Consider the following 25911-nt stretch of genomic DNA (forward strand, 5'->3'; position numbering starts at 1 on the left):
CCTGCTGCTCGTTTGAGCGTCAGGGGTTGAAAGACACCGTTGAAATCACCCGAAAGCACGACGGCAGCAGGTGACGGGGAGGCCGCTTACTGCAGCGGGGAATAACCGCCTGCCCCGCTCCCCGCCGCCGGGCACGGCTTCGACCGGCAGAGAGCCGAGCCACCGGTCGGGAGCGGGGAAGGTTCCCCGGAGCCGGGGCAGGGTGCCCTGCCCGGGGCGGGGGCAGCCGGGGGGGCCGGGACCCTGCCGTCTGCAGCCAGCAGACAGGCTGGGACACAAGCCCGACCTCTGAGCACACGGCAGCCCTTCGCTAGGAGTTTTGGGGAAAGAAAAGATAATCCTCCTTCATCTTTGTGAACCGGGGGCTTCCCCCCTCGCCACGGGACAAATCTGATCTGTCATAAAGGTCACCTCCATCATGCCCTTCCCCGGCACATATAGGACCCTGCTGCTTTGGGGGCCGAGTTTCAATAGCCGCTACCCTAACTCCCGAGCCTGTCCCGCTCGGGCCGAGAGAGAAGTGATGAGCAGTGGCAAAGGCCTTTCTCCCGCGGCTGCTGCTGGGACCCCCCCTTTCCCAGCTGGGGCGGGCTGCCTTGCCGTGCCTGCGGCGGGGACCCTGGCGGCGGGCAGCGGCGGGCAGCGGGTAAGCGCGCAGCCGCCCGGTCGGCAGCTCCCCGCTGGGCTGGGCGCTCCTGAGCGCTGCCGATGCCCTGATCGATAAGTCCGTTTCAATGTCACAGCCGCTGGGGAATGGAAACACTCCGTGTCGTGGGGTGGCCTTGATAAAAGTGTATTTTAAGTAGCGCGGATAAGAGAACTGGAGAAGGAAGGGGGGGAGCTGCCGGCGCGTCGCCTGTAATAACCGCTACGCTTATCAGCCTGGCCTAAACTCCCCGGCAGTTTCTAAAGTACATTAAGTTACATAAACATGGCTCGGAAAAGAATACACTCCATCCTGCGATAGTCACCAAAGTGACCCCTCGTACCGCCTCGCACCCGAGCCCGCCTCGCCCCCACGGCTGCAGCGCCCCGGGGGCACCGGGGCCCGGCCCGGCGGGCGATGCTCGCTGCTCCCGGGGCTGCCTGGGCCAGGGGACGGGGAGCGTGCGGCGGGACCGGGGCCTTCCCCGCCTCCCCAGTGCACCTCTGGTAAGGGATCAGTTTTGCAGAGACCCGGGAGTGGGGGAAGGAGCAACCACGCTGCGCCTGCACAAGGCTTTCCCCAAACTCTTTTCTGGGACGCTGAAGTGCCCATGAGGGAATTTGCCTTAACTGGATACAAAATCTATTTTTTCCCAGTCTGCTCCTTCCCTCTTCGGCCCCAGCTAGCAGGAGCGACGGTTGTGGCGCTGGCACCACCGCCCCAGCGGTGCCTTTCCGCGCCGAGCATCTCCCCACCTGCCCGGCTTTCCTCTACAAAACCGCCCCTGAGCTCTCCCTGCAGATTCTCCCCCGGGTCCCTATCACAGCCCCGGGGCAGGAGACACCCGAGCAGCTCCCGGAGCCTAGGGGTGAAAGTTACGTCAGAAGGGATTTGGGAAGGGAGTGACGTCATGAAGAGTGAGGAACCGCAGGTTATATGATTTGAGCCGTTCGAGAGCAAACCTGAAACGAAAAGGAGTGTAGAGGAAAGGGGTGATTGGGAATGGTTTCCCACTCCGGTCCCAGTTTAAACCGGGTTTTCTTATCGAGTCTATCGGAGGAAATAAAACGAAACTTGTAATCCGGCTATAACGTAAACAGGCTAATCAGCGGTGAAAAAACCCGAGGCGCCTGAAGTGTAAAACACGGGTCACTTTGGAGCCAGGGGAAGAGGCGCCTGCCAGGCCAGCGCGGCGATTCTTCCTCGCAGCCACCGTCACCGCTCGGGCAGGCACCCCCGGCCCGGCCCGGGGCTCTGCCGCCCAGCCCCGGGGGCACAGCGGCACCCATACCCTCCTCCCAGCCAGCAAAACCCACCGCTCGAACCCACCCACCCCCGGCATTTCCCTCATTATTTCCCACCCTTAGACGTGTTTGAAACACCCTCGGGTTTAATTCGAGAAGGGGCATCCGAAAGACTTAAAAGAAATGCAGGGTTTAAAGCCGACAGCTCCCTCGGCGCTTTTCAGCACAGGAATTCGCAGTGGCAGCGCCCAGGCTGGGAAGAAGCGGCGTGGGCACCGACACATGTGCCTTCCCCTACTCTTGTTGCTCTTCTGCAGGTAAAAACCACGGGAAAATGTTTTAGGTTGCAAGTTCTCGTCGGAAGGCACGCCGGGCGTCCACGGACAACGAATCGCTGCCCTCGCTTGCAAAAGCTTATTTTCTATTTAATATTATACCCACTAAAATACATCTAAAAGTAAAACAAAACAAAACAAAAACTTAAACGTGGCACGGTGACCAAAAGAACAGTATTATTTAAAGAGAACTGACAAGAAAGAAGTATCGCCTTTAATCATACAATTTAATAGGGAAACCGTTTCTCGGGAAAGTGGTTATTTTCCGATCAAACCGCTGCCGCGCTGTACCACAAAAATTAACGAGCACAATAAAACTTCGAGGTCGCAATCGGTCCACCCACGCCGGCACAGCAGATGGCTACAGCCAGAATTTTACCGTACTCCCAGCACTGCGAATTCTTCATCTCCCGTTCATCTTGCCTGGAAAGACCGAAAGAAAAGCCGTGCCTACCCCAGGAGCGACAGCACCGCGCATCAGCAGCTTTGGGCTCGGTTTCTGTCGGGAGGGCTCATGTCTGCCGGGTGCCGAGAGCCGGGCTCTGCTCTAGTCCAGCCCTTTGCCGCAGATGACTCTTTCTGTACAAACTGATGATGACAGATATCCAGCTGATAACCTCTGGTGAACGAAGTTATTTTAATTTCCAGTCACTTTCCTGCTAAGTACCATATCAGTTTGTACACAGCCGAGATAAGAGGGCCGGGGGGGGGGGGGGGGGGGGGGGGAGGAGGGGGGAGAAGAATAAGAAAGAAACAAAGGAAAAATGCCTACTGCCTGCTGCTGGGGTGGACACATCCCACAGCTTGCTTTGGCTTCACCTGACAGTTGGGGCAGCTCAAGGAGGAGCCACACTTTTTTCCACTCGGATATCTCTGTTTTTAACGAGCAAAAATACGGAGATATGGGAGGGCTGGGGGAGACATTCACCTGGTTGCTTAGGGCGAGAGCCAGACGTGCATCCTCCCGGGCCTCAGGGGCCGCCCGCTGCGAGGCCGGGAGCAGCGAGGAAAAAATCCTTATAAAAGGTGAGTGTTCACCCTAAAGAAAATATTATCCGGGAGAGGGAAGAGTGTGTATTATCTCTGGGGTAAAAAAAAAAAAAAAAAAAAAAAAAAAGAAAAGAAAGGACTCGGGCATCTGTGAGGGCCAGTCCCCTCTGCTCTTCCCCGCTCCCCGAGCAGGGACGGGGTCCCGAAGTGCCCCCCGCCCCCCCCCCCCCCCCCCCTACCGGCTGGCCGCCGGGACTGGCACCCCTGCGGAGCTCCGTGTTTGTTTAGGGCTCGTCGAGCCCAATCAGGGCCGGCTCCCTGCAGTTTTCCGGCAGGGCTGCGAGAGGCGCCTCCTCTCTCCTTTTTATACATGAGCCGCCGGCAGCAGCCGCCGGACTCGCCGCCGCCGCTCTCCTCCGCCGCACTGGATTTACGCCCGCCGCGGCCCCGCGCCCCGGCCCCATGCCGGGCACCGGCAGCAGGTTTGGCCCCTCGCTCCGCCGTCCCCCCACCGCGATTTCCCTTCTCCTTCCCCGCTCTCCTGCCCCTCTGCCTCCGGCCGCTCCCGGAGGAAAGCGGCGCGGCGGCTGCGCCTGGCTGGGGGAGCCCGAGGGAGACTCTGGGCAAACATCCGACGCCGGTGCCTGGAACCCTTATCTGCCGGAGCCTTATCTCCCAGTTATCTCGCAGGAGGGAGACACGTATGTGGTGCCTATTCTCGAGGGGGCTCTGTGTGCGTGTGTCCTGTATTCATGTGCCTATATTTATCTGGAGAGCCCCGAGGCGGGCTGAGAGCGGAGAGGCTCGCCACCCGCTCCTCTTGCTGTCACTTCTCTGCGTCCCCTTTCGCTTTCTGCCCCTTCCCCCAGCGACCGGGCACCGGGGGCTCCTGTGGCTGTCCGGCCTCGCTCATGCTGGCGGCTCCGGAATGCGGCCGGCCTCGGGGTGGAGGTGGGGGGTGGCCCGAATGTTTGCGGGAGGGGTGCCATCCCCCGAAGGTGTGCTCGGACTCGGGGCAGCCCCCCCCGCCAGGGCTGCCGGCTGGCACCGGCCCGTGCCGCAGGCACAGCCCGCCGGGCCCGGCCCCTGCCCCGGCTCGTGTCCCGGCGCCGCCGCGCACACGTCGGGGCCCGGCCCGTGCGCATCTCCTGGCTCTCGGGTGCCTTTCCCTCCTCCTCCTCCTTTCCGTGACCTTGGGCTGGAAATAAGGAAACAAGCGAGGCGATGCGCGGAAAAGCTAACATCGCTCTCCGGAGAAGTAACCTTAAAGGGATCGCCTTACTAATTGTTTTCTCGATGGAACCGAGTCAAATGACTCATTCATTGAAATAACCATAGTAATAACAACAACGACAGCAGCCAGGGAAGGGGCTTTGGCACAGACCAGGAAAATATCCCTCTTCCCCGCTCTCTGTCCCCACGACCTCCCGCCCACCCTCGCCCCGGCGTGCTTCATCTTGGAATCCGCAGCCCGGGATGCGGAGGGAGAGGGCAGCATCCCGAGCGGCGCAGGGAACAGGGCCGGAGCCCGCAGCCCCGTCCCCGCGGGATCGCGCTCCGCGGGGCGCTGCGCGGCCGACGGCTCCCGTCCCGTGTTGACCTGGGCTGCTTGATCCCATCCCGCCGGGGCGAGGGACAACAGCGCCGAGGCGACATGACTGATTAAGCGCTCAGAGGGTCCAGATAAGCCCTGATGAATCTCATTAAGGCAGGGAGACGGGCTGTCCTGTTTGCAAACTTTGTTATTATTATTTCTCTCTTCCCCCCACCCCCCCGCCCCGCTCTTCTGTGTCCTCCTTCCCCGCCCTGCCCTGCGGACCCCCCCTCCACTCCTCCTCCGCCTCCTCCCCTCCTCCCCCTTCTCCATCCACACCCAGCGGCTAGAAGGGGACCTGGATGGCCGTGGCTGAAGGCGGCTGGTGCGCGGTGAAGCGGTGCGCTGCGGACGCCGGTGGTTCTTCCTGCCCGTTCCTGACCAGGCAGCCGCGCCCGTCTCCTCCTTCGCCCTCCTCCTCCTCCTCCTCCTCCGGCGGATCCCAGGGCGAGCGCGGCTCCTCCAAGACTCCTCTGTCGGAGCCCGACGGCAGCCACCGGCCGGCCCCACCGCCGACAGCCGCCGCCGAGGGCAGGTCGCTGCTCGCCCCCTACGTGCACTTCGGGGCCCCGCATCCCTCCGGCCTGCCCAGCTGGGAGGACATCCTGCTCTTCGCGGATTTAGACCAAGCCAACAAACTGATCTGGTCCAGCCGCGGCCCCCAAGCTGAGCGCCCTCGGCGCCGAGCAGCCCGAGGACATGTACCAGACCCTGGCCATATCGGCCGCCCAGGGCCCCACGCCTTACGACGGGTCTCCGGGCGGCTTCATGCACTCCACGCCTAGCTCGCCCGTCTACGTGCCCACGACCCGCGTGGGCTCCATGCTGCCCACGCTGCCGTACCTGCAGGGAAGCGGGGCGACCCAGCCCAGCCACCCGGGCGGCGGCCACGCCGTCTGGTCCCAGCCGGCCGCGGAGAGCCCCTCGTACAGCACCGGCGGCGGCTCCCACCCCTCGGGCCGCTTCCCCTATTCTCCCAGCCCGCCGGTGGCCAATGGGGCCTCCCGGGAGCCCGGCGCCTACAGCAACAGCCTGGGTGCCAGGGACCAGTACAGCCCGCTGGCCCGGCCGCTCAACGGCTCCTACCCGGGGCCCTACACGTCCTACGTGGGGCCGCAGCTCACCCCCGCCTGGCCCACGGCGCCCTTCGAGAACTCCATGCTGCACTGCCTCCAGGGCCGGGCGGCCCCCATCCCCGTCCGGGCACCCAGCACAGGTAAGGCCGACCGCCGGGAGCGCGAGGGGCTGGTAGGGAGGGGAGGGCCGCCCGTGCCGGGGCTGCCCGCTGCCGGGGGCCTCGGGGGTGCCGGGGGGCGCGGGGTGGCGGCGGTGGGTCGGCCCCGGTGCGGGGTTTGCTGGCCGGGAGGCGCGGCGCCGGTGCCGGTGGCAGGACGGCGGTCCCGGGGCCGCGGCTCTTCCGCAGCGGCAGGGGCCTTCGTCGTGTGCGCTGGGCTGGGGGGACACAGCCCCGAAAAACGGCGGTGGCTGGGGTACGGTGGTTGGGGCTGCAAACCCGCCGTTCCCAAAACGGATCGCCCGGTGTAAGCCTCACTTTTAATTTTCCCAGCTCCGTACGTTCCTGCTTTCCCTAAATCTGGCCACGAAATGTTGACAATTTCACTGCGAATTAACCTTATCTTGTCGCTTAGAGGAAAATCGCAGGAGCTAGCTTAGCCCATGTTGGATTATCTCGACTACAAACTACTTCGCTGCTTCGTAAAAAAAAAAAAAGCAGCAAAGCAAAACCTCGGATATCAACGAGAAACCCCGTTTATAAACTACTGTTAAAATACGGCACCTTCTGATGGAGTTTTACTTTCGCTTCCGAGGTGTCCCGTCTCTTTTTAAAATTAATTTATTTTTTAGTTTAGGAAATTCTCGGTGTCATTAAATTAATTGTGGAAGGGGAGGCTGAACTGCTGTGATTTAATCTGAGGTAGAAAGATTAACGATTATCGCAGCCTCTTCAGATTTAGAGTATGTATGTGTATGTGTATATAAATACAGATGTATAGAGAGGTGTGTGTGTATATATAAGTACATTTATATATATATGCATATTTATATATGTAAATATGTATGTGTACGTATGCACACTCGCACACACACATTTGATCAGCATTTGCTTTAATCATAAACTACCCACCAGGTAGGTATATTTTATACACACTGGGGTTTTTCTCCTGCAGTGCAGTGCTGACAAGATTACATTCGATGGCTTTTCATCTTTCTGTAGGGGTGTCCACAGTGCTCCTCCTGTCTCTCGATGGTACCCGGTGGATTTAGGCATTTTCAGCCTCCCATTTGGTGTTTACTAACATGACAGAGGGAAGAAGACTCAGTTGTAGTGGTGGTAGCAGAAAGGCAGAGCAAACCCGAGAAGCCGCGTCTCAGGCCGACACGAAAGCAGAGTTTTTAACTGTATTTCCCCAAGTTACAGTGTAAAATTAGGTGATGGAGGAAAGGAATCCTGGGTTAGTGGTTTGGGTTTTTTTTTAGGGAGAGAGGTGGGGTTGGAGAATCTCACGGAAGGGAGAAGAGGGGCGGGGGAGAAGCGGCAGAGGAGGGAAGGAGCAGGGCGCCGGAGGAGGTTGGGGCAGGAGTGCCAGGCCAGCCCGGGAAGGGCACGGCAGCGGCCCCTTCTCCTGGGGGGCTTTCGCCCGCCCCTGCCCCTCCGGAGCCGCTGCCGCGGGGCCGAGAGCCCGGCCGGCCGGGACGGCGTAGGGGCCCCTTCCCCGCGTTTCCCTGGACGGTGCCGCCGGCCCCCGGTGCTGCGGGAGGGGGCAGGGGTCGGCCTCTCGGTGAGAGGCAGGGTGGGTGGAGGGGGAGCCCCATGGCGTTGTAGCAAAGCAGACCGGAGGTTTCTGGTCCCGCAAGACAAAATGCAGCAGCAAAGCCGAAACCACGCGTGTTCCCCTTTCAAATGATCATGTCAGCGGTCAGGAAAATCGTAGCCGCAGTGTATTTTTACGGCTAAATATTAGACAGTTTGATGCGGCTTTCTTAACGTTACCCGTAGAGTTACTAAAACATTATATAAAATTAAAACTTCATTTTGCTTTCCTTGGAGATAAATGTATTTCTCACACACTAAAGGGAAAAATATTTTAAAATCCCCGAGAAATATTGTCACGGCAGAATTTCTTTCTGCAGGCACGAAGGTAATGTTATAAAGTAAATAGCTGAGACAAATAACTGTTTAACTTTCAGCGTCCTTGAAGCCTTAAGCATTTTCCTGATTACAGCCTTCAATGGCGCTTTTAGTGCAAAGATTAATAAATCTTAGCGATGTGCTAAGAGCTATGAGCTGACCACGTAAATTGAACTGTGCTCTCTGGACTCTGCCGTGTTCCTGTTCAGCTCCTAATAATTTGCGAACGAAGGGAGGAGAGGCATGGCTTGCGGTGGGTGCGGGCCGAAAGGCCGTTTCTTCCTCAGCCCAGCGCCGCCGTGTCACCGCAGCCCTGTCCCCAAAGCTGCCTGCTGCTGATAAGCTCTTCCACTTCACAGCGCAAAGTTAGTAAGTGAAACGCTAAAGAATAACCCAGTGATGAATTAAGGCAGGTAGCGGAGGGGATGGAGGAAGCAAAAAAACCCCCCCAAAAAATCAGTGACGAGGCTGTGAGCCTGAAACAACCTTTCCCAGCCTTGACTCGAACGTTGCTGCAGAAATCCAAACACCTCCTTCTATTATTCCTGCACAATGTGGCACGCTATATGTAAGATCCGTATTTATTTTTTCTCCCCGAAATATGGAGAGGTGAGTCAGAACAAGAATATAAGGATTCGCATGCGTGAAGGTGTTTGCTTTTATAGGTGGGTTCTCTGTTTTTTGCCGTGCATTTAGACCTCCCCCCGCCCGCCCCCCCCCCCGGTGTTCAGTAGCTGTGGGAGCAGGAGGCAGAACACCGCATGTTTTTCCATTTCCTCTGTTTCCTACCAGCTAGCTCGAATCTGACCAAATAGCCGAGGTGAAGTGGTGGCTGTCTTGGCACACCAGAGTCCCGAATGCTGTCTCTGAGTCTGAAGTTTTACTAGTTGCGAGGCATTTAAAAGGGGAGTTGGGGTAAAAACTGCTTGCCCAGCCTCGACCCCAGGGAATATGGGCAAAGCTATCGCTCCTTATATCGCTGCGGCCCGGCTCCCAGGGTGGGCTTCGGAAGCGGGCTATTCTGGAGGGCAGCTACCTCCCCCCTGCCCCCCTCCGAAGCCCAGCGCAGCCGCCTCTCCGCCCCTGGGTACGGCGGCGGGGGTCTCACCCCTCCAGCGGACCCCGGGCCGCTCCAGCCACGTTCCGAAAGGCCAAATCCCGATGTGAGTGCGGTGCTGGCGGGGGTCGCCGCTCCGCCTGGCCGGTGCCCCCCAGCCTGTCCCGGGCAGCACCGGCTCCGCTCCGGTTTGTAAAGCAAAGGTTGCTCCGGAGCCGGCAGCGAGGCTGGTACAGTTAAAGAATTTTAAAAAGAAAGGAAAGAAACCCCAAAACAAAAAACCAACCAAACAAAAAAAAAGATTTTGTAAAAAGTCACCGCATGGCCGCGATCGTGGCCGGGAATTGCTTTCCCGGGGGCTGAACAGCGCCGGTTGCCGGCTCGCCCGGGGCCGGTCTCCCGGCGCGGCGGGGCCGGGGCAGAGCTCCGCGGGGCTCCGCGCCCACCGGCGGCCGTGCCCACCGCCTCTCCCCTCTGCTCCTGCCCCCAGAGCTGCTGGAGGACCTGTCCGAGAGCCGGGAGTGCGTCAACTGCGGCTCCATCCAAACCCCGCTCTGGAGGAGGGACGGCACCGGCAACTACTTGTGCAACGCCTGCGGGCTCTACACCAAAATGAACGGCCTCAGCCGGCCCCTCATCAAACCCCAGAAGAGAGTGGTAAGTGGGGATGGAGGGGAGGAGGGGGGCGAGAGGAGCTGCGCCCCGAGGGACCTCCACTCAGCCCTAGCCAGCGGGAAAACGTGGACAGGGATGGGGGAGCGCAAGCAAAGCAAATCAGCCCGGTGATGCCCCCAGCTGCAAAACAGAACTGGGGCTCCTGACTGGCTTTGCCGGCCAAAGCGGTCGCGATGAGGGGTGACGGGGCTGGCAGCCCTCTGGGTGCTGCTCCGGGCCCTCCTCCGGGCCCTATGCTGGCAAAATTGCCCTCGGCCCCTGGTGAGCAGCACACCGGGCACAGGCCAGCTTGGCTTTTTGAGTTGATGAATCTTGTTGGTGAGGGGGCATCGGCAGCTTGAACGTAATTTTTGCGGCTGATGTTGGACGTTTCCAACAGAAAAAAAAAAATCAAGGTTGGAAAGTGTTTGTTCAGAGGGCTAGGAATTTCTCCAGACCTGCTTTGTTTGCTGAGAGCTCGATCCTTGGGAATGTAAGCAAGTTTTGTATATAATTCAAAGAAAACCAATTGTTTAAACAATGATAATAGCCTTTGTTTTGTTTTACTCCTAAGAAATGAGCAGCAATTTTTCTAAAAATATACTCCTAAAACTAGGGGGGGAAATAAATAATACAAACCAGAACCCCTGTTTATAACTCAGGCTGGCACTGAATAGGCAGGGAGAAAATTTAACAAGTGGGAACTGCACATTATGTTTAGCAAATCTGGGTGGAGGTCAGCAGAGAGAAAGAATACACTCTTCAGTAATGGCTGTTACCGCGTGAGCCACAATAAATCATGCCGGTATAATCCAAGCTGATGTTTGGACCCTTGTGTATGGAGACAGTGTATCAAACCCATCAGCCTTTCAAGCCCCTTTCAGTCACGCCAGCTGCTTCCCTCCGTGCCTGTTTTCCTAGCGTTAAAACACATCCCGTTTTTTATTTCACAACTGTTCTAATTTAATGCCCTTACGGGAGCGGGGGAAAACGAAAACCAAATGCACGATGATCAGAGAATGCAGTAAGGGCTCAAGAACCAACCACACCTCTGCTTAAAGACCTTTCTGTAAGCCAAAGAGTTAATTTAACTTTAAGACAGAGGTTAGTTACTGCTGGGTGCCCGTTTTTTTCTAGCTGGTTGTCCACTAAATTTCATGGCACAAGGTGTTACCTCATTACTGGGGACAAACGCAGCGGACAGGCCAGATCTGCCGCTTGTCTGGTGTCGGAGCTCGACTGGCCACGGCACCCTGGCCCAATGCAGATTTTGATTAGCTGATACCTGGCTCTGGCATTTCTGTCCTTTTTTTTTTTTTTTTTTTTGCTTTGATGGAGGGGTAGGGGTGAGCAGACTAAAACAGAGTCAAACCGCAGCCCGATTTCAGCCTGACACCTCGGCAAAATAACTCTGAAATAGCTCTGTGTAACAATCCCTTCTGACTATCCTAGCCATAACTATAAATCAACCAGGACTGTGTGTTCATACAGTTGGAAATATATAGGTGAGAAGGGAAAATGTTTTCAAAATGCTAAACATGTTTAGATTGCCCCGAAGTTTCTGATAAAATTCCTGCAGCAGAAAAGTTGTTTTGGCTTCAAAACATGCCAGCTTCCCCACTGTTTGTTTAGATACGGCAATGACCAAAAGCTATTGAAATAAAATAAATGAAGATTTATACCAGACTGCATACAAAAGAAAGAAAGATTAACAGAGTGAAATGTCTGACAGCATTTCACTTGCAAAGACAGAAAACAAAGCGTATGTGTTAGGACCAGCTTTTTCCTACCCTATGCATGTAAAACTCATATTGAATCGAGGGGCACAATTTGGACACTCTGTGTGTATGTATTTAATGATGAGGTAAAAAATTCTGTTTTCATGAGACCTGGCTTTTTAAGATTATATAGTATATGCATGTATTTCAGCCTGTATTACACTTGGCTGTTTTTTGGGGTTGTTTTGTTTGGGTTTTTTTCCTGAGCAATTAAAAATGGATTACTGATTCAAAGTTACAAAATTCGTATTTGATCTAGAATTCTTTCTGAGCTGTAGTGTAAGATGACAGCTTACTGCTAAAGAAACTTAAACTGATAAAATTCAAGAACACTTGGTTATTACTCTAGAATATTCTTCATTCTTAAAACTTTTATTGGTTTTCCAAGTGGCAGGCAGCTCTGCAGTATCAAAGGTGACTGAGTTATGTCTAACAACCCAGCAGTAAATGATTCAGGAGGAAGGGCATTGTACCCTTAAGTTAGTAATTTTGGTTATGGGTGCTTTATAGTCAGAATAAGATTAATGCAATCCTTTAAAACTGACTTCTCCATGTAAACTTGTTCAGCTGCCAGAGACAGAGCTAGGCACAGATTTTTTTGTATTTTTTTTGACAATGTGATACTTTGAAAAAGACTAGATTTATGATGTAGCTGGAATTCTTTGCTTGTGATGAACGTAAAAGAGATCACTCGTTACAGGGACTTTTATAACCCATTCACCTTCATTTCACATGTTTATGAGGACTGCCTTCACTGATGATATACAGCCTGCAGCCATAAAGCTCCGGGTTATACGGTTATTTCTGATACAAGGTTGCTTCATCTTGGCTCCAAACTCCACGGAAGAGTGTCATAAATGGCTTGTTTGCAGTGGGGACCTTGTTGTCACCCACAAGCTTTTCTGCTGGCTGAGGGGAAACTCTGCTCTGTAAAACACTCTCCCGAGGCATGTTGTTTTTTGCACAAGGGTAAAAGGGGCGATGATAAAAAGATCTTTTTACAAAGACGCTGCCGTTTGTATGTGTTACCCCTGGGACTCCCACAAAAGTTTTCCTTAGCTGTGGTGCTACTGAAGGCAGGTGATTAAAGCGGCTGGTTTTGCCAATGAGTTGGAAGTATTGGTGGCAGGTTCAGAGCTGCCTCCTTGCTCACCACACAGGAGAGAGTGTGCTGAACTGGCTGGAGAGGTGGCACAGCAGTGATGTGCCTTCTCTTCAGCTGGACGGAGCTGTAGTGGAGATGTTTCCTAGCTGTCCTGCTGGAGGAATAGCCAGAGCCTGGAGGTCTGAACAGAGGTCTCTGTGTCAGCAGCTCCCAAACGTGAGTTCTGCCTCAGCCATGCCTGCCCAGAATTGTAGACTCACAGTACCTGTTCATGTCAGCTTTCCAGTCTCTGAAATGAGGATAATCTTGATTTAACTCTGCGACATCGCTGACAGATGCTATAAAAAAAGCTCCTACCATCCCCGCTGCGTGTTAAAGTACTTCTTATAAACTGTAAAGACATAAATCATTCGCTCCTGCCTACCTTTTACATCTGTGTTTGCCTATGCTTGCCTTCAGCCTTCGTCCCGGCGGCTGGGCTTGTCCTGTGCCAACTGCCACACCACGACCACCACCCTGTGGCGCAGGAACGCGGAGGGTGAGCCCGTCTGCAATGCCTGTGGCCTCTACATGAAGCTCCATGGGGTAAGCGGGCGCTTCGCCGAGGGAGATTCCCCGTTAGCTCTGATGCTTCTTGGGGGAAGGGGTGGTCCTCCTGCTGGTGGGTGCCTGGTGATTTCAGGGGGTGTCATTGGGCTTCCTCAGGTCGGGGCAATGTTTCTGTGGATGCTAATGGTCTTGGCTCACAGTTTGAACCGTGGAGTTAACAAATGGTGAGCAAAATGGATAAAACGACTGAAAAATGTGTGACATTAGAAAACGGTTATGCCATTTTAGCAAGTTATGCTTTTGACAAGCTATGTGTTTGCTGTTGTAGCTCTCCTGACAGATTGTACAAAGAAACCACCTCTGGATGAGTGGCAGAGGTCTTTTTTCAACCAGGATTCAAACCAGCTCTTCAGTGGGGAAAATAATCCCTAGAGCTTTAATAAGACAGTTTTTTTACAGACAGACATAGCCATGCCAGCAAAACTTTAAATGTAATTTAAGCCATAGCTATGCCAGCAAAACTTTAAATGTAATTTCAGACACTAGTAGGCAATAATAAAGGTAGAAAGTAGTTCTATCCTGAATGTGATGGAATAGGTTTTGGGTGAGACTTGGAGCCTGTTATGCCTCTGTGGATTAAGTTACAGTCAAGCACAAGTGTTTGAAGAGTGAGGGCATTAGGAATGATTGGGACTTGGTCTGGCCCTCAAGAAAAATGTAAATGGTATCACAGGTTTAAAAGTTATAATGATAGTAAGCATATGCCTGAATTGTCTTTCCCCAAACTTGTGCTATCATTAAGTTAACATATATTTTAAGCCAATGTTTTCTGTATAATTATCATGATGACACAGAACACAAAAGTGATTTTTGAGCACATTTTTCCTATAAATATAAATTTGGATACTAAAAAGCTGTATCACAGGCAGAGCTGCTTACATCTATTATGGCCTAAAGCTTCTGTCCTAAGACACTTAACTGCCGATGATATGGTTTGCGTAGCTGGTTCACAGGTAGAGAAGTATTTTTTTCCCTCATATGCATTCTTGCTTTCCATAATCAGCCCCTGGAGGTAATTCCTGACTGAGTGGAATAAGGAATCGGAGATCATATAGAACCTGTCCAATTTAATTTCATATGACCTATGGCCAAATGATGCTGGTTTTCCCTAAAAGTGTGCTGTTTTTCTGTGGACTGACTGAGGTGTTGGAAAAACTTCAATTCACATCAAGAAAAACATTTGCCTGCTTTCTTTTATTCAGCTAAAACTCTCCATAAAACAACCCATTGCTTTGCCCAGATGAAATGCAAAGTTTTTTTGGAATCAATACTGTGACACGGAAAATTGACTCACTGTCCAGGCATTTTCAATATGACTATTTGATCTTATAGCATTGATATTAGACTACTTGTACAACTCTGTGATTGGTGTGGAAATGTAATTTTTTCAGGTTCCCCGACCTCTTGCTATGAAAAAAGAAGGAATTCAGACCAGGAAGCGAAAACCTAAGAACATAAATAAGTCAAAGGCATGCTCTGGTAAATATAAAAAGATAAGACAGTTGAGCTGCAAGAGTTTTTTTCCCTGGATGGAAAATATTTGTTTTTAATACCAATTCCTCATCTTTCAGGTAACAGTACTACTGCGGTTCCTATGACTCCAACATCCACATCTTCTACTAACTCAGATGACTGTAGCAAAACCGCTTCTCCCAGCACACAGACTGCAGCCTCCGGGGTAAGCCGTAAGCCTGTATCTGTAAGAAGGCCGATCACTGTGCAATGTTATCACAGCTTTTATCTTATCTAGCACAACAATAATCTAAACAAACTTTCCGGTTTTGTTAGCTGATACTGGAACAAGATTTTTGGAGGATATTACATATAGCTGTAAACAGAACAGCAAGCTGAAGTGCTTTACAAACCTCTTAATTAAGATCTATATAATTTTTATGATTACGTTAACTACAGCTTAACCTCAGATGTTTTGTTTTGAAACGTTCAGGTTTTTTCCATTTCAGAGGTTTTCTTTTGGAGCAGAGACAATAAATCATGCCCAATTGAACCTTTCAAGAAACAATTGTGCATGTACCCCTTTTTTTCTGAAGTGATCTGATAAGAAGTTATAATTCAAGTCACTGCTGCTGTCATATTTTCCAAAAGCTGCTTTATATGCTTTATATCTCTATCTCTATCTCTACATCTGTATCTATATCTATATATCTATGCATTTTTACACATTATCCCAAATGACTGGTAAACCCCAGCAAAATGTTATCCTGCTGTATGAAGGGAAATGTGAAGGCTTTTTTTTAAACTAAAATGTGCACTTAAACCCCAACCCAGACCCAGCTGAACCCAGGCTGAGGTGCCCTGCTGATGGCAGACTGTAGGGGATCAACCCTCTCAGAGGGCTCCGCAGGGACAGATCTCAGCATCTGGCAGCACCAAGCTCCAAAGGAGCGCCAGAGGAGCACTGATCATCCCCTGCTTCAGTTCTGATCCTTATTTTGCATTATGTATTCAAACTACCTCAAACTTCCTTTCTTCACTCAGTTAACATGTATGAAAACAAATACTACCGCTAAAGTTGTGAAGCTTAATGTAGATTAATTTCTAACCCCTTGGCTATACATACCCATATCCACACTCACTCCTTGGGCCTTCTGTATCCTTTAATCTGCCACATCATTTCTTTGAAAAGCTTTCCTAAAGTGGCTTTCTCTACTCCTTTATTAATAAAAAGAAGACATTGTTTATAATAACTATTTTTCAATATGTCTCAGCATTCCCACATCCAAATTCCTTTCAATAGTTTAATTCCTGACGTACAAAGTTTCATTGTACGAGGGGAGGAAAAAAACCATTTTTAGCAAATGGGATTGTTCGTGGACTGACAGGGCCACCCAGTTTCAGAGGCACTGGGTTTTGGGTTCGGATGCTGCCAGACAGGGATATTGCTAAAAGGGCTTGTCTTTGCCATGAGAAAACCCTGCCAGTCCAATAAAATATCACATCAAAAAAAGAGAAACTAACCCAAAAGTGAAGTGTTACTGGGTTTCAGGCTCCCCCAGTGAACCACTATGCACTGTCTTAGGTTGTCCCCTAATAAAATGCAGCCAAATTTTCCTTACATTTTCCTTACATTGCCTTAAGCGGGACTACTGATCCTGAGGAATGTTGTGAGATTTATATAATGGACAGAATTTGAAGCGTAATCCCAGCTGGGGCTGAGGCTGCAGTGGAGGCTGTCGGCAGCACAGCCATGTGCTGCCTGGGGAAGGAGAGACCGTATGAACGAGATCCCATGTCCTCTGTGCTGTTGCCTTCTTGTCTGGCTAAAGCCTGCCTTGCTTTCTGTAGCCCTTCTCCCTAGGAGAGCTTGTCAAACCTCTTATTAATAATCTTTATGTTATAATTTGAATAGTACCATTCATAATTTAATTTTGCCAGGTGGAGTTGTGTGGATACCAGAGGGGAGCAGGGTGGGGGCATGGTCTGTGAGCCAGAAAGCTAGTTGAGAGCAATTAGCAACTAAGAGCAACTCCCAGGGGCCCTGAGGCTGCTCTTAATTACATGGTGGCATCCCCCAGTGCCAGGACTTCAGTTGTCTCTGATTTTTCCATAGCAGATCAGGCTCGGAAAGGACCCTTGCACAAGGGCCAGGGAAATCTGTCCCCTTGGATCCAGCAGGCAGCACAGTAACATCTGCAGAGCGTTTTCCCCACCATGATTTGATCGGATGTGCCCTGCAATATGCAAAGCACTTGCATATTTCCTCTTGTGAAAAATTTCAGGGAAAGGAAGTGATGGAGAGGGGCTGTGAAACATGCTGAAGTGGGAGGCCGCAGCAGCCACCAGACATAGGGGCATCACCCTAACTCCCCTCCAACCCTACATGAAGGGCCAGTGATCTCCCACCCCTGCACCCCAGCCCCGTATGTATGTAAATGAGGATGGGGTTTGCAGGGGAGCGGCTGTCAGGACACGTAGTGGGTAGAGCCATATCCTTCCCTTGGGCTCCTGGCTTTGTCCAAGCACCAGCAATTCAATGGGATGAGGAGCAGGGAGCCTAGAGGTTGAAAGTAGAAAGCGGTGGCTCCCCTTGCCCCAGACATCATCTGGGAGCCTGACCACTAGTTGCAAAGGGAGTGAAGTAATTTCTTACGGGCCTAAATCCTGTGGGAGGGGCTGAGCACTCACAAGGCCCATTGAAGCTGTGGGCAATGAAGGGATGCCAGCATTTTAAAGTGGGGCAGCCTGTAATCTGATCACATGCTGAAGCAAAGATACTCTTCTAAACTTATGTTTTCCTCGATTGTTTTTTCGTTTTTCCATTTGAGTTGAGCCATTGATAGCCCATACATAGATCTGTATTTATTCTTAGAACAGGCAGTGGTACAAGGTGAATAAACTTCTCCAGGCCATGTCAGGAGGGAAAAAACCCTCAGATGGATGAACGCAGGCTCTAATCTTTGGTTGCTCTAGGGAGAACAACATCGACTATTGCCAGCAGTCCTGGTGACGTGGCTGAAACGTGGGCACCTGCTGGAAGGGTGAACCTGGCTCATTCCCTGTGCATTGCACAGCTGGCATGGCAACTTGTTTTTGTTTTGCTCTGTTTTTACTTCTCCAGTCTTTATTCTGTGAAGCGGGGAAAAATGCCAAATTGACATTAGGCAGAGAAATCTGATGACGTTTTAGAAACTGTTGTGTGAAATTCACAGCAATGTTGTTGCTAAATGAAACAGAGAAAACGAATTCCTCTACTGGTACAAAAGCAATTTATTATGCATTTTATGGGAGGCTGCCAAAAGACTTCCCAGTTATGTAGAAATCTAATGGAAATGAAATTCAGCAGAATTCGTTTGTGTCAGTAATACTCACTTTTTGCCCTACCTTTCTTTATCTCTTTTAAAGTAAAGAGGGGAGAGCAGAAAAAGAGAAGGGCAGCAATTACTCTTGGAAATGTCTTTGAGACTATCTGTTTCGAGACAGAAATCTTATATGATGCCAATTTTGAAACAGATTAGCAAGAACCCTAAATGTTGATTTTACATTCTAGCTGAGGTTTAAACATTTAAAAGATATGATTAATGAATTGCTGTGGGTGCAAAATTGATTTCAAACATCTAAAAATTTAGAAGTGTTTGGATCAGAGATGTTTTGTTGTCCCATTGTAAAGGGGCTATTTGCCAAATTCACATCTGGATCTGGGATTTAGGCCTATTTCTGTTTTCCTAAGCACTGTAAGTACTGGGAGTCCTGTGTTACTAATGTGGAAAAGGTCCAGCTCCATGATATATGAAGTTGCCTTATGTCCCCATAAAAAGAAGATTTGGAGGTTTCAGGCAGCCTGCATCTGCATTTATACCTGCTCTCCCTTTGATGCTGCTGAAACTGTACAGAGAAAAGCTATGCAGAATAAGCTGCTAAAAGAAGGGCACGATCTGTAGCGCACACCCATCCATTTCCAAGCAGGGGCTCCAAGTAGTGTGATTACCAGAAGGACTTTATTTCCTTATTAGGTTAAAAGGCAGTATGAAAACTGCTGTAAAATCTGCTTTTTATGGCAGGACATGGAGGCTCCTTGCGCCTGGGCTGATGTCAGTAAAGGCTCAGCAGCACCAGGGGAGCTCCTCTTTCAGAAGAGTCTACTGTGTGTGCCCTTTGCTTCCCGTCTGGAGCTTCCCCAGAAAGACTGGAATCACACACCCTAGAGTAACTTAGGACAGTGGCCTTGCAGGTAAAATTAGCGCTTACTTCCCTTGGAGGTTTACCTGGAGAAGCAGTTCAGGACTGGCTCTTCAGTGCTGTAGGGTGGCGAGTGAGAGAGCTGACTGAAATGACCTCGGCAGGTGGTGAGCTAGCAGGAAAATGCAGTTCTAACCATCCCCAAAATGCCTCACAACCCGGGCTGAATAATCTGAACAGCTTCTCCTGCATTTGCTTTCCTTTGTTTTCAAAAGAGGGTTCATGAGATGGTTAGAGGTCCTTTGCACCTTTTTAGGCAGCGGATTGGTAGGATATTCATGTAGGCTGTGGGGGAATCGGCCTCCATACAGTATCTCCCAGAGTCTGGACAAAGCAGACACTTGACCTCTTTAAAAAAATCTCCTAAACACCTGGTTGCTGGAATATTGAATGGCCAAGGGTCCTTCAGACTGTCTGATGATAAGATGTCAGTGGGTATAGAATAATTTTGTAGCCATCAGGACAGAGTTCTGATGAGAAAGGCTCACTAGCATGGTTGGTAGGACTTTCACCTGGAAAACGGGAACACGGTGCTTCAGTCCTGGTATGAATAAATATTTATCTAAACCAGGTGGAATAAGATCAACAGGAGGCATGAGGAACATGGCAACCTAAAATACCAAATAGTCTGGTAGTCAGAGCATTATGCTGGGAGACCTGATACTCCATTTTAAATCTTCTCTTGGTCTCCTATCTCTTCTGCATTAGATCTCGCTCCTGGACAAAATAAGATGCTGCTTTCTTTTCCCCGCTCAGTTTCATACATTCAGTCATTCATTTTCTTTGCTCTGTGTACATGTATTCAAAAGAGAGCATTTCATTTTGTATCAGAGTGAAGCAATCCAGCTTTTTTGTTTCAATGGGGAAAACCAAGGAAAAAGAGTGTCTTTCGTTCTACCTAAAACTTCTATATCCATATGGACACTTATATTTTGTTTGGTTTTGTTTTATTGCCAAAGCAATAAAGCTAGTTATTCATACAGCCCTTGACAGCGGTGGGGTCATCAGCTTTCCCAAGCCACACTGGAAATTGCCTCCCTTAGGAAATTAGTGAAGTATTAATCACAGGTTTATGTTGCTGTAACACAAACGAGAGATTCAAAGACATGTAAACTTACATGTCGGCAATATAAAGAAAAAGATCAATTGGACTAGCAAGAAATGACAACTTTGTGTACTAAGAGGGTCGCTAAATCAGAAAAAAACCGCTGTGGTTTCGCAGTGCTGAGATTTGCTCTGCAGAAAGCAGGGAGTGACAGTATTGGGAGAAAGTGCTCTTGATGGGGATGGCAATTATTGCAGGGGGGCTCAGGCTGGAAAATTAAGGACTCCACCACAGTTTGCCACAACACGTTACATGCAAAAGAAGTTTTTGCAAGTGTGTTTCAGCTGCCTATGGTTATTATTTAAGCATAGTGAAACTAAACTAGACTAACTGAGGAGGAAGAGAGTGTCAGCTGAGACTCGGATTTCTACAGACTTAGTGTAATGTCCAAAATTCATGGAGCATTTGGAACCTGTGAAGTGGGTAGAGCAAAGGTCTATCTGATAGAGCAAAGGTCTAGATCAAGGCTCTTTGCCACCCCCACCTGTTAGCACAACACCTTACCCAGAGCTTTGGCCTCTTGGCTGTGGAGATGTGGGGGAAGGCTGGGGGTTGGTGGTCCGAGAGAAGTTCCCTCCCCTCTCCCAGCAATCTGTGGTGGGAAGATGGTGCAGGAACTAGTGGGTAGAAGAAAGCAGGAGTCCTTCAGCCAGAAATGCTGGTGGTGTTTCCCAAGTGCTGGCTAGGACAGGTTGAGCAGGCTGGTTTTGATCTGCACCAGCTTTAATGGGGGTGAATTTGGCTCCGGAGTGCTGACAGCATGTTTGGGTATGACATAGGTGCCTAAGTCCCCCTGTGGCTCTGGCTGAGGTCTCCCTGTGAGCATAGTGGACAGGTCCTCTACAGAAAGGCCATCTCAGATCCAGGCAACCTACCTGGGGGGTGCCCCATGACCAGCTCCTGCTGGTTTAGGTAAAAAGAAGAACCTTTACAGATACAAACACAACTTTCTGTTTGTTTGGGAGGCAAGCTCTTGCCAACGGGCTTCATTCTTTTTTTTCCTCAGGAAGCTGACCTTCAGTTGATTATCTATCCTATTATCAGATTTCAGCAATAACAATAAATCCATCACCTTTTTATTGATAGAGCCAGCAGTTGTCAATTAGAGGAGCTTGTTGACTTCAGCAGCATTGCTCATCTTATTTATTCCAGCTGAACAATGTTTTCTAATAACTAACTGTAACCTCTGTCGTCTTTCATCCCTTAAGCTGGGGAAGTAAGAGCACACGTAGGCAGGCTTGGGAGCAAAGCCGTGATTCAGCTGTGTCCTTTTCATGAGCTAAAGTTTGTTTTCCGTGCCTCACTTTGGGAGCTGCCCGAGCTGCCTGGATTTGTCCTGACATTACCGGGGTGGAGTTTCCAGCCCCAGCAGTCCTGCCCAGGTCCTGGCTCAATGGAGGCAGGATCCGGCCTTGGCTGGGCAGGGATGGGCAGTCTTCAAACAGGACGTGCCTCTGTGTCCTCCCTTCTGGGGTGCCTGAGGGAGGGGTAGCTGATAACCCCACATGGAAACGGCAGGTCCCTGCACCCCACCTTTGTAGGGCTGAATCAGGAAAAGGGTGAATTACACTTTCCAAGCCCTGAAAAAACAGGTAGTGATAAGATATTTGCTTACCGGAACAACAGCGGCAAATATGGGCAAACGGGAACCTTTCAAAGCAGCTCCTGGTGTTTTTAGCTCAGGCTGAGCAAACACTGCTCAACTCTAATTTAAATCCTTCTTCACCCATGGGGACACTTGGACTGTTAAAAAAGATGTCTTTTGTGCTAACAGCAGTTTATTTGATGTATTAGAAATAATAATAAAAAGCCTTTTTGAAAAACTGGGCTGATGCAAAACCAAAACCAGACCCAAAGGTTAGTGTGAGACCCACCTCATCAAATTATCTGTTCGTAGTCACAGGGAAAAAGAGTATGGGGATTTGCTGTCACTGATTGGCAATTGTGTATTTAAGGGAGTGATAAAACAGCTTTTTTAGGATTAGAGCTATTTTGGTGCTTTTCTGGGGGCAAGCAGTTGTTCCTTCCGTCTCTGCATTTCTGGGTAATGACTGGCAGAGTGGGATCCCGCTGGATGACTGGGTGGAACAATAGCAGTGATCAACCATTTTAACAGAAGTGAAAGAAAATATAGGAGTTCGGGTTATTTCAGACAAAAGTGACTGCTGGCAATGAGTATCTTTTTCAGAAGGTGAGGTTTGCCCTGGGTTAAGCATGGCAACAAGAACCTTGCACAGCACTGTTTGGAAATTACCTTTGAATAAATGACGTCTTGCTTTTCCTATGTCAGGGCTGCTAGCTTGGCGTGGCTCCAGGAGAGCCAAGAGCTCTACTCTTGTAAAATGATTAAATATGTATACTTTTCACTTAAACGGCAGGCAGGAAGCTTCTGCAATCACAGTTTAGGATAGTCTTTTTTTTTTTTTTTTTTCTTTCTTTTTAAGAAATCTCATCCGAAGACTATCCATTAACAAGTAAATTAAGGCTTTAGAGCTGACATATCCAAGAGTTAATTTTGCATGAAGTCAGCTCTTAAACATTTCCTTTATCAAGTGAAAATGTTGCCCCTTCTCTGTCTGGCACTGTGAATTTTTCCTCTTTAGCAGATCTGCTCAGCCTCATGGAAAAAATGATCGTTCCTTTGTCTTTGTAACTCTCCATTTCACTGTTAAAAGAAATGGACTGGTTGCAGTGCAGTTCAGAAGTTCATCTTCGTGCCTACCGGGGCTCCCCTGCGCATTGTCTTGTGCATGTAGGTGGTGGAACAAAAAGACTCTTGATTCAAAGGCATGGTGTTTCTCCACTTGAGGTGAAAAGAACACCTCCTTTAGTGGCCAGTCTCACAGGGATAAGGTAGTTGTGGCTAGCGTTTTGAAGGGTGAGGAATGATTTTAGGCATTTCATGGTCTGAGGTACCAAAGAAGGCTGATATCCAGGAGGTGCTCCACATCTGCTGCTGGAGAACGGGGAGGTTATCAGGCTTCTTCCACTGGGGAAGTGAGGCTGTCAGTGCCACCACTTCCAGATTACCTTTTTGGTGTTGGCATTTGTGACCCCTTCAGTAGGGGGCAGTGGGACACATGCACATTTACCTTCTTCATCGTGGTCCCTTTTCCAGGTTTTTCTGCACATCATGTACTTTCTTTTCCACCTTGCTGTGAAGATAGCCATGTACTGGTATGCAAACACAGGTATCACTCCCATCAGCAGGGCTGAATGAGTGGGCTGACCCTGAGGGAATTTTTTCAGTTTCAGGATTTTGAGCCACAGGGGCAAGCAGAGGGGAAGCCCTGGTTTTCCACAGAAATCCTGGGATAGTGGCTGTGGCCTGAGCCCACCGTACTACTACTCACACCCCAGTGCGTGCGAAGCTCACCTGCTCAAGGAAATTTCTCTTTGCTCTTTCCCCCACTCCAGGCAAGCTCGTCGGTGATGTCTGGCCCAGGAGAGAGCACCAGTCCTGAAAGCAGCAACCTTAAGTATTCAGGTCAAGATGGGCTGTACACAGGAGTCAGCCTCACCTCCACAGCTGAAGTGACGGCATCTGTGAGACAGGATCCCTGGTGTGCCCTGGCTCTGGCGTGACCTGGCGTGAGAGAAGCTGGATCCCAGCGCTGTGCAGCAGCCCCCAGACGCCCGTGCACGGTTTCTTCTGCAGAGCAGTCATGGTGGCAGTGAAAGTACTGGCAAAGACCATTCCTCTGAAATAGTTTTTGTGCCTTGGCAGCAGAGGTGTTTTTCAGCCTCCAAAAGAGGCTCTGCTGAAGCATCCAGTTCCTCATCTATGCAAGAAAAATACATGGAAAGAACATGCCCACCAGGGGATAGCTAATGCAGCCTTATACTCTCTCTCTCTCTCTCTCTCAAAAAAAAAAAAAAAAAAAAAAGAAGAAAAGAAGAAAAGAAAAAAGAAAAAAAAAGAAGAGATAAATCCAGACTTATTCATAAATTTCAGAAATACATCCTTGACTTACCCAGCAGTGCTGCCTGTCTGATTGTATAGTTGTTTTCACTCTTTCATCGCCTTCTCCCTCAAGAATTTGGCAGGAGTTGTCAGTGTCGGGGAGGGAGCAGCAAAGGCTTTAATTACCAGAGATAGCAAGATGCTTTTTAAAGAGTGTCAGAAGTGTGTACTGCTCAAGTCAGCGCAGATGTTTTGCACCGAACATTTGATGTCTTTGCCCTGTCGGTTCTCTCCTCCTGCACCCTCCATCTTCAGCGTGCCTTGCTCTTCAGAGCCCAGCTACGCCCCTGGAAGAAATCACAATGTTTGGTACAAGTCTCACAAGGTCCAGCTGTTTAAGGAGATTTTGGGTTTTTTTGTTGTTGTTTTTTTTTTTTGTTTTTTTTTTTTGTTTAAAATATTTACTCACTTTGCAAGACTGAGATATAACTTTTAAAGTACACTGTGACTGGTGTTTATGAAAGTTCGTATTTTCCGGCTGAACTGTATAGAGTCAGTCAAAATTTGTAAACAGGGTAGCAATCCGATATTTTTCTTCCATATATACAATAATTTTTTTTAAGAAGTGCAATTTGCGTTGCAGCAATCAGTGTTAAATCATTTGCATAAGATTTAACAACAGTTTTTATACGAATGAATGAATGTAAACATTTTAACTTAATGGTACGTAAATAATTTAAAAGAAAAACTTAACTAGGCATCCTTAGGCTTTTTAGCTCAACAAAAACCCATCCACTTTCTGTATTTCCAGTTGTTAAAGCAAGAGTTTCAAAGAACAAGCCTTTTCTCAGGAAAATTGCCCTAGCCATTTGCTCAGAAGTGTAAAAAAATGCAAGTGCATCCCCAGGTTTTTGGGTTTTTTTTGCCATTGAATAAGTATGTGCTGGAAAGAGACAAATCACAATGAAACTTTACTACCTAACTGATACATATGTAAATACTCCAGAAGATATTTAGGCATCTTGAAAAAGTAGGGTGCAATCTGTATAGTGTGACTGACGCATAGTTAGGTTGGTTTCCATTGGTTTTTAAGTGGGATGTCATTTGGAAAGTTGTTTCATCAGAGCTTTACAAATAAAAGGGTATCATTTTGGGATTTCCCCCCCGCCCCGTACACTGTGCCTTCTCCTTTGTCTCCAACGCAATTGTTAAGCTACATTAAAATCTTTGGAAATTTACTTGATAGGGGAACGTGTCTGATGGCTGCAAGGAAGTGCCTGCTCTGTCTAGCTAAGTCTGCAGTGCCTGTGGCTTTCCTACAGCTCCCCTCACTACACCTTCAGATGATACATAAAACTAGGGCCTCCGTCTACCAACATAAGCCCCTCATGGGCACACGGGAGGTTTTTCTGGTGAAGGTCTGGGGAACTGATCCCACGCCTTGTGAGGACTGTCATGGTTTTGCTTGGCCTTCACACCATAGCTAAAGGGACTCACCCAGGTCCCCTGTGTGTGCAGGTATCCACCTGTCACCCACTGCAGTTGTAACTGCTGAAGGCTAACTGGGTGGCAGAGCCTGATGGCATCCTCTGGTGGCTAAAGATGAAGGGCAGCAAAAACCAAAGGCACTGCTACTGAAAAGACAAGATGGTGATTTTTAGCTACTGAGGGGAGTGGAAAACCTTGCCCTGGCTTTGAGGACTGGTCTTCTGCATTGTTCAGCTGATTGCAGCAAGACATACCGCCAGGTGTGATTTTGAGCTACGCTGGCAGTACTGTCAGACTGGGAAGCTGAGATGCCCAATCTCCGTACTGGAGTGTCTGTGGTGCATCTCTTTGCCTCTCTAAGCCAGACCTTCATTTGGTGTGAACTGGGACAGCTCCTTGGCCTCCAGTGAAGCTGTGCTGATTTGCACCAGCTGAGACCCTGCTCCTTGGTTTTCCAACCCTGGCAGTCAAGGCCAGCTCCTTACCCTGGGGGTGTTGTGAGGATGGTGGGATGAATACTGCAGCACAGCCCTCGGAGGGGAACGGCTTCTAGCAAA

The 25911-nt window shown here is 49.9% G+C and overlaps 1 protein-coding gene across 1 annotated transcript; it reads left to right on the forward strand.

The window, feature by feature from the left end:
* Positions 1 to 3594: 3594 nt before the first annotated feature.
* Positions 3595 to 25040, forward strand: GATA6 (GATA binding protein 6). The gene is given in 8 exon segments (XM_040586872.1): positions 3595 to 3697; positions 5093 to 5468; positions 5470 to 6025; positions 9508 to 9674; positions 13014 to 13139; positions 14555 to 14642; positions 14735 to 14841; positions 23380 to 25040. Coding segments are annotated over 7 exon segments (1569 nt in total). The 5' UTR covers positions 3595 to 3697; positions 5093 to 5111; the 3' UTR covers positions 23548 to 25040.
* Positions 25041 to 25911: the final 871 nt, after the last annotated feature.

Source organism: Falco naumanni, chromosome 3, assembly GCF_017639655.2.
Source record: "Falco naumanni isolate bFalNau1 chromosome 3, bFalNau1.pat, whole genome shotgun sequence".
Taxonomy (NCBI): Eukaryota; Metazoa; Chordata; class Aves; order Falconiformes; family Falconidae; genus Falco; species Falco naumanni.